This window comes from Blennius ocellaris (genome assembly GCF_963422515.1).
Source record: "Blennius ocellaris genome assembly, chromosome: 10".
NCBI lineage: Eukaryota > Metazoa > Chordata > Actinopteri > Blenniiformes > Blenniidae > Blennius > Blennius ocellaris.
The window spans coordinates 20,435,303-20,447,102 of record NC_137659.1 but is presented as its reverse complement, the minus strand read 5'-3'; the positions used below and the strand labels follow the sequence as shown (position 1 = coordinate 20,447,102).

The following is an 11,800-nucleotide window of genomic DNA, read 5'->3' as shown; positions in this document are numbered from 1 at the left end:
TTTAATTTAAATAAAGAGCCACTATAAAAACAAGTGAACAAATTACAAGTATTGACATACCTATATCTCTAGAGATATGAAAAGAACCAACCATAAAAGGTACAAAGCAGGACTTTCTGTTTTCTGTTTTAGTGACATGATAATTATTCCGGAAGTGATTTCGTTGGGAAAAAGGAAGGAAAGAAAGAAAGAAAGAAAGAAAGAAAGAAAGAAAGAAAGAAAGAACGAACGAACATTTAAACAAACATTTTATGAGTATTTTGACAAAATGTGCTCATTTGCATGTCGTCTGTGAGCAGGACTATCACCTGATCCCATAATTCTCTCCCACAGTTCAAAAGCACAGGTTTGAAATGAAGTGGTTCCTCTGAATTGGGTGTGAGTCTATGTTGTTGTCTGCCTTCATTTGCTTTGTGAATGGTCTGCAATAAATACATTTGCCTGGTCCTGCCTTGTATTTGCTCTGTGATGGACTGGTGGTGAGGAGAGGGCGTGCCCTGCCTCCGCCCTGAAGGCAGAAGATTCATCTCGCTACAATAACACAGTAATTACTATTGTGTTAATTATGTTTCTTGATGTGTGGCTCAGATGAAACTGCTAAATAAGCCTTTCCGGAAATAGCTGCATTCTTTCGCTGATGAAAGAACTCATCTTAACTGTGGATAAAACATACATGCATTAGAATAAAATGTATATTATCATGGACTAACTGTGACACGTCAGTTTGCTCCTAATGTATACGGCGTACATTCCAGTCATTATCAGATGGCTTTGTTTGTGCACCGTGGTCTCTCCATCTGGTAAATGTGTGAAAACTCCCAGGCAGTGTCTGGTCTCGTCTGACCAACATCTACAAATAGCCTTACTTGACAAGTCGCTCGCTTTGCACGAAGCAGAGATGGAGCTGGCACTGGTCCTCCTGCTGGCTGTCACAACAGGTAAGTGTCCATCAAACATTGTTTTTAATGACGATGATCGACACTCCAGAAAAGCCAACCAAGAAGCTGATAATCCCTGATTTGGGAGAGGGTTATGTCGATACTTTGAGGACAGCCTTGCACTGAATCCTTACTTGGGGTCATTTCTCACTGTGTTGAAGTGTCTGGGTGTGGTGTGCCCACTTACCGGCCCGACACCAGCCGGGTGGTGAACGGGGAAGAAGCTCGACCCTACAGCTGGCCATGGCAGGTGAGTCACAGCAAACACTTACCTTGCACATAAAAAAAAAAAAAAATTCTTGATGAAAACTCTTAATACTATTAGAATATTTGCTCACACAAGCTTCTAATATGGTTAATTGCAATTTACATGCAAATTAAAAGAATTGAGATGTAGATGAGTGTTGATATGATGGGTTTCGTTGCCCCATATTACTAAGAAGAACACATTTGAACCAAAAGTAGAGCAAGATTAACAAGTTGTTGGTCGTGCCGATAACATGCGAGTTGTTCCTCAACACTTAGGTGTCTTTGGAGTCTTTCTTCCCAACCTGTGGAGGAACACTTATTGCTCCCAACTGGGTGCTGACTGCTGCACACTGCATCACGTGAGGAAAAGTTTCTTTTGTGTTTTTATCCCAACAAATGTAAGCAGCTGGTTCCAAAAAAAACCAACAAAAAAAACAAAGGCATTTATTGAGGTAATTATTTAAGTTTTACAACAAAAATCATACAATTTCCAGACTAAACTCAAAAGTTGAGGCAGTGCAAAACTGATTTGTTCAAGTTACAAGTGTACAAGTTACTACAAATAAAAAAAAGGAACTACTTTTGTCTTACACTTTATATCTTTCAACAAGGATGTCTTAGTGATATGGAAATATCTGAATTAATGTAGCAGATACACATTGTTGTAGTCTTTAGCCCTGTGCCTCATAGTCAACCAGCCTCCGGTTGGAGTTCCAGTTGGATTTGGGAGCCATGTAGAGTTTGCATGTTCCCCCTATGCACACCTCGGTTTTCCTCTCTACTATAAGCTGATATTAATATTCCCAATAGGGGCATCTATCATGCTGCGATCAGTTGACGCAAACTCAGCTCAGTTGAGGCGTTCCTCCTCCAGTAAAGAGGAATTTCTCATAATAAAAGAGCTGCCCTTCTGTGGAAATCCACTGGTCACTTCAGAGGACAGAGACAGCAGCTCCTCAACACATTTGATGTACAAAGAGATGAAAGAGGAGGCAACATCTGTTACCACATACTAGATTTATGCTTGTGATCTTTTTGTCCCGCGTTACTGCAACATTTCATAACTCGTTGTTGACAGCAATGTCCTGAATACTGTACATTTCACCCCCAAAATGTAGATTCCATACCTACAGGGTTGTTCTGGCTGAGCATGACATGAACAAGGAAGAGGGACCTGAACAGTCCATCATGGTGGAAAAAATGCTCATTCATCCCAAATGGAACAACAACTGCGTGTCTTGTGGGTATGTACTTGGCCTGCTGCCACATTAAAGTGACATTAAGTGTTACTGTACAGCAGTTAAGTGAAGCTGTTATATTTTCAAGTACATGTTTTGTAAAAACGTAACAAAAAAACCCAAAACAACTACATTAAATCTTCTATTTTCATGGTTGTGTAACTGAGGTTTGCTGGATCTATTAGTCACTTAATTCTAGCAAAAGTAGGAAGTAGTCCAAGTTTGGACACTTGGAAATATATTTTTGAATCACTGAAACAGTGTAAAAGTGTCACTTTGTCATACTGAAGAAAACCCAAACAAGAGTGCAAACTCTTGTCTCTTTGATCGCAAAATAATTTAGGCTGAAATAACTTGTTGATTGTCGCGGCCTCTGCTCAGAGAGTTCAAACACGTACAGTGACGGCTTCATTTGTTTGTCCAGGAACGATATCGCCCTGCTCAAACTGGAGAGGAGTGCCGTTGTCAACGATAAGGTGCAGCTGGCCTGTCTGCCACAGCATGGTGCTGCTCTCACACACGAGCAGCCCTGTTATGTCACAGGCTGGGGTCGCCTCTCCTGTAAGGCCTGCTGATAACGCTCAGTTCATGTGGAGCTGAGTGGCTTTTTTAGGAGATGCTACAGTTTTTTTAAATTCTAACTTATTATAAAGAGTGCACTGTTGCTTCCCTTCAGCCGGCGGCCCGCGGGCCTCCACGCTGCAGCAGGCCCTACTTCCTGTCGTGGGTCACAGCGTGTGCAGTCAAAGTGACTGGTGGGGGAGTTCAGCAAAGACAACAATGGTCTGTGCAGGAGGAGACAGCAAGTCAGCATGCCATGTGAGAAACCAGCACAGAACTCATTAGGCCCAAATGAGGTTTTTTTTTCTTTTTTTTGCATATTCTTATTTGTCCAGGTGGAAGGCAAGTCAGAGCAATGACATACAGTTGACCAGATTTTTTTTTGTTTTCATATAACCTTTTTTTTAATTGGAGTCTAAATAGTCTTTTTAACCTCTTGACCATTTGTACAATTCATCTATCTTATAACTTCTTCTTGCCCACTTACCTGGTCAGTTGAGGTGCAACAACACATTGATCAAATCAATGATCAACAGTCCTGATAAGTAACTTCAATATGGATTTGTTATGTCGGCGATTATTGAGTCACTTGTTATGTTGCAGAGCCGTTTATGATGTTGGCTGGTGTCACATATTTCTACCCCATTTTATCATTTAAAAAACCATGACTCCGTCTGACTAATATATTAGTTAAGATACGTTAATTGCAGCCCTACTAGTAACTTAAATATAATTAGCAGAAAAGAAAGATGTGCCTCAGGGCTCAACACTGGGTACTCGTTATTGTGTATTTCCTTTAATTCCCCTTTTCAACTGTAAGGAGATGGCATCATACTAATTTTTACATCACACTCATTTATTGTACAAATTGGCTTTCAGCCTTATACCATACACAACTGAAAATATTGTTTTTAGCACAAGATGGTTACAAAAATCTGATAATGCTTCTTTAATATTGGCAAGAAACAATTCACAACTGATATTGTTCTTGAAATTAGATATCTATCTTATTTATATATACATAAAAGAACCTAGAGGTTAGTCCACTCATAACTTATAAACAACCAGGCAGATCTGTCCTTCATTGTCCTTAAAGAGCACACAACCATTCCCTCCAAATATGCCTTGATCAGAACATGTTCAATTACTGTCATAGCAATCCTATAATAATATTAATGATAATATAGCGACATTATTTCCACTTGAGCTATTGATGTAAACACTTTTCCTTCTTTTATTGTCAATAAAGCCACGATGAAGACAGTTTAGAAGAAGTAACCTTCACCCATAAAGCATTAGACATCATTTCACTCCTTGTTAAAACACAGGGTCGCACAGATTTGTTGGATTCATTGAGCTTTCTGTGGCCATCTAGTGGTTGACTTCAAATATGCACCAAACCTTCTGATTTTATTTGCTTCCCCCCCCCCCCCCACACTTTTGTGTAATGATCTATCAAAAACAAGACGGTTCAGCTTGATTTGGTCTCCGTCAGTCATGTCAGTGACGTTGTCTCTACCTGCTCTTACCTTCAGGGCGACTCCGGAGGTCCTCTGAACTGCAGGGGCAGAGACGGCAGGTGGTACGTTGAAGGCGTGACGAGTTTTGTGCACGGACGCGGCTGCAATACCCCTCAGAAGCCCACCATGTTCACCCGGGTGGCGTCTTTCATCCCCTGGATCAGCGAGGTGAGAATCCCCAAACCAAAATCACTTCATGGAGAGAGAAATGTGGAAGATATTTCATGAAATATACAAACCTCGATCTCGCCATGTGTTCTTGCAGACGCTGGCCCAGAATTGAAGGAGCGAATGAACAATAAACTGTTCAGATGAGCTTTTCAGACCATATTTGTGTTGTATTTCATTTACACAAATACAAGCGATAACAAATATTCAGTGTGCAACAAAAAAAGAGAAAACACATTTTAATGGATTAACAATGTCTAAAAAAATATTACATGGACATAAAGATATAACTGATTTTCAACATGAAAATAAAAGTTTCAAGTGCAAAGAGATTAACAGATGCATTCAAGCTATTATCTCCAAGTTCGATAAGATTTCAGATTTGTCATAAGCAGCTTTGAGGTGAAATGAACAAAAAAAAAAGAAAAGAAAAGAAGAGAGGCCAAACAGTCACTGGTTTGAGGGCATCCAGGTGAAGAAGTTGATTTCTCGTAGCTCCTCAGGTAAGTACTCCTGCTCAACGGGTTCGCTGAAGGCCGGGTTGTATTTGTAGCCTTTAGCGTAGCCCAGCTGCTTCATCAGCTTGGTGGGGGCGTTGCGGAGGTGCAAGGGGACGGGCGGCAGGGGGCCTTTGTGACTTCTTAAGCAGGCCTTCACGTTGGCGTAGGCCCTGTAGATCTCCACAGACTTGGGTGCTCGGGCCAGATAGATCACGCACTGAGCCAAGATCACCTGAAGAGCAGCAGAGGAAGAAATAAACAAACGGGGAAAAAAAAAGAAAAAAAAAAGAAGATATATATACACACACATCAAAACAAGAATTGAGAGACTGAAAACATTCAGTGACTGTTCAGAGGATCCCACCTCACATTCAGGCATCCCAATGAAGTGGCAGGCCTGGAAGGCAGACACAGCCTGAGGCAGTGCTGATGGATCCGCCAGGCCTGAGACAAGCACAGCATTTAAAGACAAAATGTTCTTAATGCTGTTTAATCACAAAGGCGAGGATAAAGTTGAACTTATTTAATGTTGGTGAAAGAAGTGCAGTTCAAAAAAAGTTCAGCAAAAGGTAAAAAAATAAAATCAAAATCAATGTGATGGATAACCAAAGAGGCCAGGGGTCTCTGGTCCTGCACCTTAAATGACTGTATTAAAATGTGATTTTTGTTTAAAAGCTAAAAATAAATCCTTTCAAAATGCATTAGCTGTAGCTAATGATGTAATAATGCATAAACGGGGCAGCATTTTGGGGAAATATAAGATTTGTTTCCCCAGGTTTTCCGCAGTTTGCTTTCCAGTAATAGGTATTGTTGAGATAATAATCATATTCATTCATGCAGCACTCTCTCAATCATGGTGGTCAAAAATATTTGACTCATTTATTACATTATTGGCTAGAAGTTATTATTCTATTGGTTTCATTACATTACAAAATGCCAAAATAACCAAATTACTGACAGTTAATACTTTGCTGGTTGCTACACGGTGGAACATGAAACTGTTTAAATAGTAAAGGAGCCCTAATTTAACAGTTTAAAAAAATGTTGATAATCAAAAATGAAGATAAAGTCACGGAGTACATCGCCTACCCACATCCTCGCTGGCAAAACGGACGAGCCTGCGAGCCACGTAGAGCGGATCCTCGCCGCCCTCCAGCATGCGGCCCAGCCAGTAGAGGGCGGCGTTCTCATGGGAGCCCCTCATAGACTTATGCAACGCTGAGATACAGTTGTAATGCTCTTCACCTGCGAGGAGCACAAGGCACACTTTAATTCACGGGGCAAATGAGAACAAGGAGGTGGCTTCCACGCACCGCATTCCCCACGACTTTATCCCAAACGAGGAAGACTTTAAGGCCCAACTGGACCGCAGCCTCCACTGAGGTCATTCGTCAGGCTGAGTGTTTCATCACCCTTTTCAGACAGCTGAGTGTTGTGTAACAGGGCAGCGCGGAGAAGTCTTATGACGGCGAGTTTAACCCCCGGATGCTCTGCGACGGTCATTTAGACTTTAACAGCTCCAATCATTAATAAACACAGAGCTGACACAGAGTACTGATAGATCTGGGGGTAGGATAACAATCATTTTAGTTCCGTGTTTGCTCCCATCACTCACACATGAAAGTCCTATAAAGAAACGATGATCACCATTACTTGTAAAGCACACGATTGTCCCGCGGAGATCCAGACTTCACTGTAATCACTACATACAGTACAAAACTACTGTTGTGCAGACATACTCAAGTTTTGAACTATTCAAAGTGTTCAGACAGAAAACGAGTACATTCCTACTATTTGGAAAGAGGAGAAGAAGTCAGTTTGCATCGTCAAGTGCAGGAAAAATCTAACAATTGAAAATGTTAGACAGCAAGAGAAAATGTAATAACATTATGAATCACTTGCCATAGATCCAGAGGTAAAGGAGCCACATCAACACTGGAAAAATAAATGTTTCATGAGATGGTACTTTCTAGGAATGTGGAGTGACACTGTTGTAATCCGCACTATGGAACTTAGATTTCTTGGGGCCTTTGGCTACAACATGCCTTTAACATGCAACATGCTTGTTTAAACCGTCTTCGTCCCCACACTCCTGTCAAATGTTACATCCAACCTCCACCTTTCAACACATCCAGGAATCGCCTTCAAGGTCTGATTGATTGATCGGACGGATTACCGGGAAGGACTCCGAGCTATATTTGACTGATGTGTACCGGCTGAACGGGACCGGAGAAAGTCCAGTCCGCAGTGGCGCTCCCATGCTGCACCCTTCTCACCCGACATGCAAGGACTGCTTCAAAAACTTTTTTTGATTTTGTTTCCCCCTGAACTCTTAACACGCAACAAAAAATATCAACCTATTTCCTGAAATGTGATTAAGGAGGCACTTTACTGCATCAAACTACAAGAAGGTGATCTCTTACCAGCTTTGTCGTAGAGGATGTGGGACCTCTGCAGACCTTGTTTGACGTGCTCCTCGGTCACCAGAAGGTTTGATTGGGCGGAGTTCACGCGAGCCTGAACAGCCAGCTGGAGACTATTGAGTCCTACTCTTGCGTCACCGTCACAAAGGTAAGCGATGGTGTCCAGGGCTTTTTGTTCGACGTAGATCTCGGACCTAAATTGCAATCAGAAAAACCGTGTATCATTGTCAGCATCGCTCAATAAAAAGTAAAACACACTGATCAAAATTATGTCGATGAAACACAATTGCTTCTTCTCATTTTGCTCGTTTGAGTAAATTAAAAAAATAAAATAATAAAATGTTTTTGTGGTATGTCAGTGATGTTTTCTGCTAAAATTACTGCAAAGCACATCAGTGGAATAGCATAAAAATAATACCTAATCAACCAATTTGATCATTTAATAAAAAACACCACAAACATTTTACATTAATATGAGAAACAAAATAAAAAAATTAACACTTTAATATGTGATAATTTTAAGGTTAACCTAAGTCATGTGAATTATAAAACGTTAGGGTTGGTTAAGATTTGTTCTTTTTTTTTATATTGTGATTAATGAGCAAAACTAGGTCACATTTTCTTTGTCATATATAAAGTTAATCAACATTTATCATACAATTTAGAAAATTCTGTACTTCACAGTACTATTAAATACAAAACAAACAAATCATCTTAATAAAACCAAATATAGAAAAAAGAAAAGAAAAAAGAAACAGAAATACATGCACGAGTACAAAGTGAACTCGACATGAATAATAATAAAAAAAAAACCTACATGTGAACACGACTTATAAGCAGTATTTGAAAATTGAAAATGAGAAAATTAGTCATTGTCATTATTAATATCAGATTTTCTAAACTCGCTAGTGAAACTAGTTCATTTCAGATTGTTTTGACCCTTAGAAATTGTCAAGTCTTTGATTTGAGTAGAAGACAGCGGTCCTACTTTCAGTTCATACCGCCGCTGACAGGACAGACCACACACTGCCTACTGCCAGCAGTCAACAGCTGTCTACGACTCACATGTGAAACCTCTTCTGTCAACGTATTAGACCAGATCAGAGCTGCGAGGATCGCTGCGGCTCCAGCAAAGACCAGCACCCTCCTCCCAGATATTCTCTCGCCGAACCCACTAAGCCAGGAACAGAAGAAAGGCACAGCCTCCCACTGAACCGACGGATTGTCAGTTGTGCCACTGCAAGGGAGCACTCACTCGTGTCCATCTGGTTGGTTTTCATCTTTGGTATTTGCTGGATCTTGTCCCAGGACTGTGATCCCCAGCGCCGCCACGGCCCTGTTCAGGATCGAGCCCATCGCCTCCACCGACAGCTTCTCCAGGACCAGCACTTTGCATCGGCTCAGCAGGGCCGCGGTCACCTGGAAGGACGGATTCTCAGTGGTCGCTCCGATCAGAGTCACTGTGCCGCACTCCACATGTGGCAGGAAGGTGTCCTGCAGGAGGGGAGACACACACACACACACACTGGGTGAAAACACACCCAAGAAAACTCCCAGGCAAGAAACATGAAGAGACTGAGCATTTCCGAAGTCAGTTAATACAAAAGGTGAGTGCTTATTGGAATACTTTCATAACATTTTGATCATTTATTGGAAGACCTGCCGGTTGTGATGACACAAACAGATCATATGTAAAGTTCCTCTGACTTAAATTAATCTGGTCATAAAAGAATTTATGTAATCTTGACTGGTTTTGTGTTGCTGTCTGATACTGGACAAGGATTTTTAAAAGCACTAGAAGTATACATATGTCTTTGCATGTATGTTTATATTATTGTCTATGATGTCAAACTATTACAATTACAAAACATGACAGCTTCCTGCTGTCTAAAACAGCCCTTTACTTGCTAAAACAGTGAGCAGGAAACACACTTGACAACCCATGGTTCAGACAGGCGGCCTCTCTCCGTGTCCTGATTGGTTCCAGAACCTGCAAACTTCAACTAAACTACACCGTTTTTTGTTTTTTTCTTGGCGCTTCACCTGTTGTAGTTTGTTGAAGCGATGAATTTCATCGATGAACAGGATGGTCTTCCTCTTGCACAGTCGGAGCTCATTGTGCGCCTGCTTGATGATCTCTCGGACGTCATTGGTCGACGCACTGGTGGCCGACAGGCTGACAAACCGGGCCGTTCCCTTTTTTTTACTGCCGCTGGCAATTATGTGGGCCAGAGTGGTCTGAAAGGCAAAACTAACTTGATTAGAACGTGTTGACATGTTAAAGAGGAAGTTAACAAGTGAAGCATGTTGACAAAGTCTAAGAATGGCAAGCTGTTGGGAGAAAAAGCCAAACTCAAGCATGAGATGAATGCCGCAAAACTCCCTGCTTAATGGCAGAGGAACTGCATATCCGCAACTTAAACCACTGCCTCCACCAATGCGCTGTAATAATATTGTTTCTATTATTTTGAATAAGGTCACCCTAACTGAACATTGGTATTATTAGCTTCTACAGTCTAAATCTGGCTTTCAAGAGGCACGGTTGCTGCATGATTATGGATCATCATCAGCTATCGAGCTGATGATGATGAGTAATGGATGGTGGTGGTCGAGTTGTATTGAGCATCTATTGAGTGAATGTGGATATCGGTCGCTATGTTTCCAGACTATCGCTTTCAAAAGGACATAAAAGAAAATATTATTCTTCAAGGCAACTCCAAACGTGAAGATTTTTGAATGGCAGCATATGAGGGCCAATTATAAAGCCATTGAGTAACACGTTTTAACTTGCAGGGAAACAATAGTAAACACTGGTCTGATAACAGCAACTTTAATTTGAAGGGTTTGTAAGATTGAGTGTTTGTCAGCATTCCTCTTCAGGGTAATGTTTGGACATATCAGGGCGAGGGTTTTGTGAAAATATCAACCTTTCCATCAGGTATACTCTGCATCACAACAAAGAATAACTTTACAGGTTATTAAGGCACTATTTTTAGCAGTCCAGTAACAATGATCTAAAACTCACCGGGGAGAGAAAAAAAAAAAGGTGGAGACAAAAAAATTCAAGACCAAACACTCGCTGATTAAACTGTGTTCTGAAATAAATACTCAAGGGTGTCAAACTGTATTCCTGGAGGGAATCATTCTGCATGTTTTAGGTCTAGACGGGCTCCTTCACGGGGTTTATTTCTAACTTGATGAAGATGAAGACCATCGTTGGACTTGAGATGTGCTGAAGCAGGGACAGACCTGGAATCCGCAGTTTGACCCCCCCCTGGAGTATAAACTACCAGAGACAGTCCAGGGAGAGGAAAGCCCTGCTGCCTCGTGCTGTCAACACACCTTCCCGCACCCCGGCGGCCCCCAGAGGATCACCGACGGGATTTCCTGAGAGTCCAGAAGCGACCTGAGGAGCGTTTGCTGCCCGACAACTTGACTCTGGCCAAAGTATTCCTCCAGCGAGGTGGGCCTCAGGGCCTCCGCCAGGGGTTTGTTGGACGTGAGCAAAGTCCGCGGCGATGGACCAGATTTCACTTCTTCCATGTGTGCGTCAGGAGCAGGTCTTCCTCCTCCTCCTCTTCCTCCTCCACCTGATTCAGCCTCAATAAGCCCACGTTTCACTCCCCTTGGACTCGTCACTTCAGTAGGACGTAATCCGCCTCGTTCCCTCTGGGTTGAAACTTTCTCCTTGTTGTGAAACAGAGAAAACATCGAGGAGGAGGAGGACGAGGACGGTGATGAGGAGGAAGGAGCTGCAGGTTTGTTGAGGACTGAAGTTTCCCCGTCGACACGAGGTTTCTTCACGGGAGGTCCTCTCTCCTCGGTGACGGGCGCGAGCAGACACTCGTCCAGGTGTCCGTTAATCGTGACACTAGTAAAGTTTTTCATGCACACGGGACACTGCACCGAGTCCAGCTCCGCCATGTTGGATCCCCAGGCAACTTTTGATCACGTGATCAAAACTTCCGCACGCTTCTTCCTCGTGCCGGTCTTGTTTTGGCGGCCACTCCCACTGTGGAGAGCGCCACCTACTGGACCGGAGGACTGTCTACATCAACTCCATAGGCAACTGAAGAGAGAGCATTGAACTTATGGGCAATTTATAATCATAAATCAACCTTGAATACATGTTTCTGGACTGTTGAAGGAAATCAGAGCTCAACAGGGAGAACATGTAGTTTACATGCAGAGAGGCTTATGGAC

General features: G+C 42.1%; 2 protein-coding genes across 4 annotated transcripts; one reads left to right on the top strand and one right to left on the bottom strand.

The window, feature by feature from the left end:
- Nucleotides 1-898: 898 nt before the first annotated feature.
- Nucleotides 899-4,789, top strand: LOC308135544 (chymotrypsin-like elastase family member 3B; the record flags this gene model as incomplete). Its single annotated transcript, XM_080503593.1, has 8 exons — nucleotides 899-938; nucleotides 1,100-1,188; nucleotides 1,464-1,546; nucleotides 2,306-2,431; nucleotides 2,850-2,986; nucleotides 3,102-3,244; nucleotides 4,522-4,674; nucleotides 4,772-4,789. The coding sequence occupies 8 exons, from the start codon at nucleotides 899-901 to the stop codon at nucleotides 4,787-4,789; spliced, it is 789 nt and encodes a 262-aa protein (XP_080359719.1).
- A 181-nt stretch (nucleotides 4,790-4,970) lies between these two features.
- On the bottom strand, nucleotides 4,971-11,521 carry wrnip1 (WRN helicase interacting protein 1; the record flags this gene model as incomplete). Of its 3 annotated transcripts, none has more annotated exons than XM_080504084.1 (7): nucleotides 4,971-5,406; nucleotides 5,539-5,618; nucleotides 6,264-6,419; nucleotides 7,598-7,791; nucleotides 8,853-9,091; nucleotides 9,641-9,835; nucleotides 10,940-11,521. In XM_080504084.1, 7 exons carry the CDS (start codon nucleotides 11,519-11,521, stop codon nucleotides 5,125-5,127), a joined length of 1,728 nt encoding a protein of 575 aa, XP_080360210.1. In that variant the 3' UTR covers nucleotides 4,971-5,124. The 3 variants fall into 3 exon arrangements, with proteins under 3 accessions (XP_080360210.1, XP_080360212.1, XP_080360211.1); XM_080504085.1 differs by having other exon boundaries at nucleotides 5,284-5,406; nucleotides 6,268-6,419; XM_080504086.1 differs by lacking the exons at nucleotides 5,539-5,618; nucleotides 6,264-6,419 and having other exon boundaries at nucleotides 5,122-5,406.
- Nucleotides 11,522-11,800: the final 279 nt, after the last annotated feature.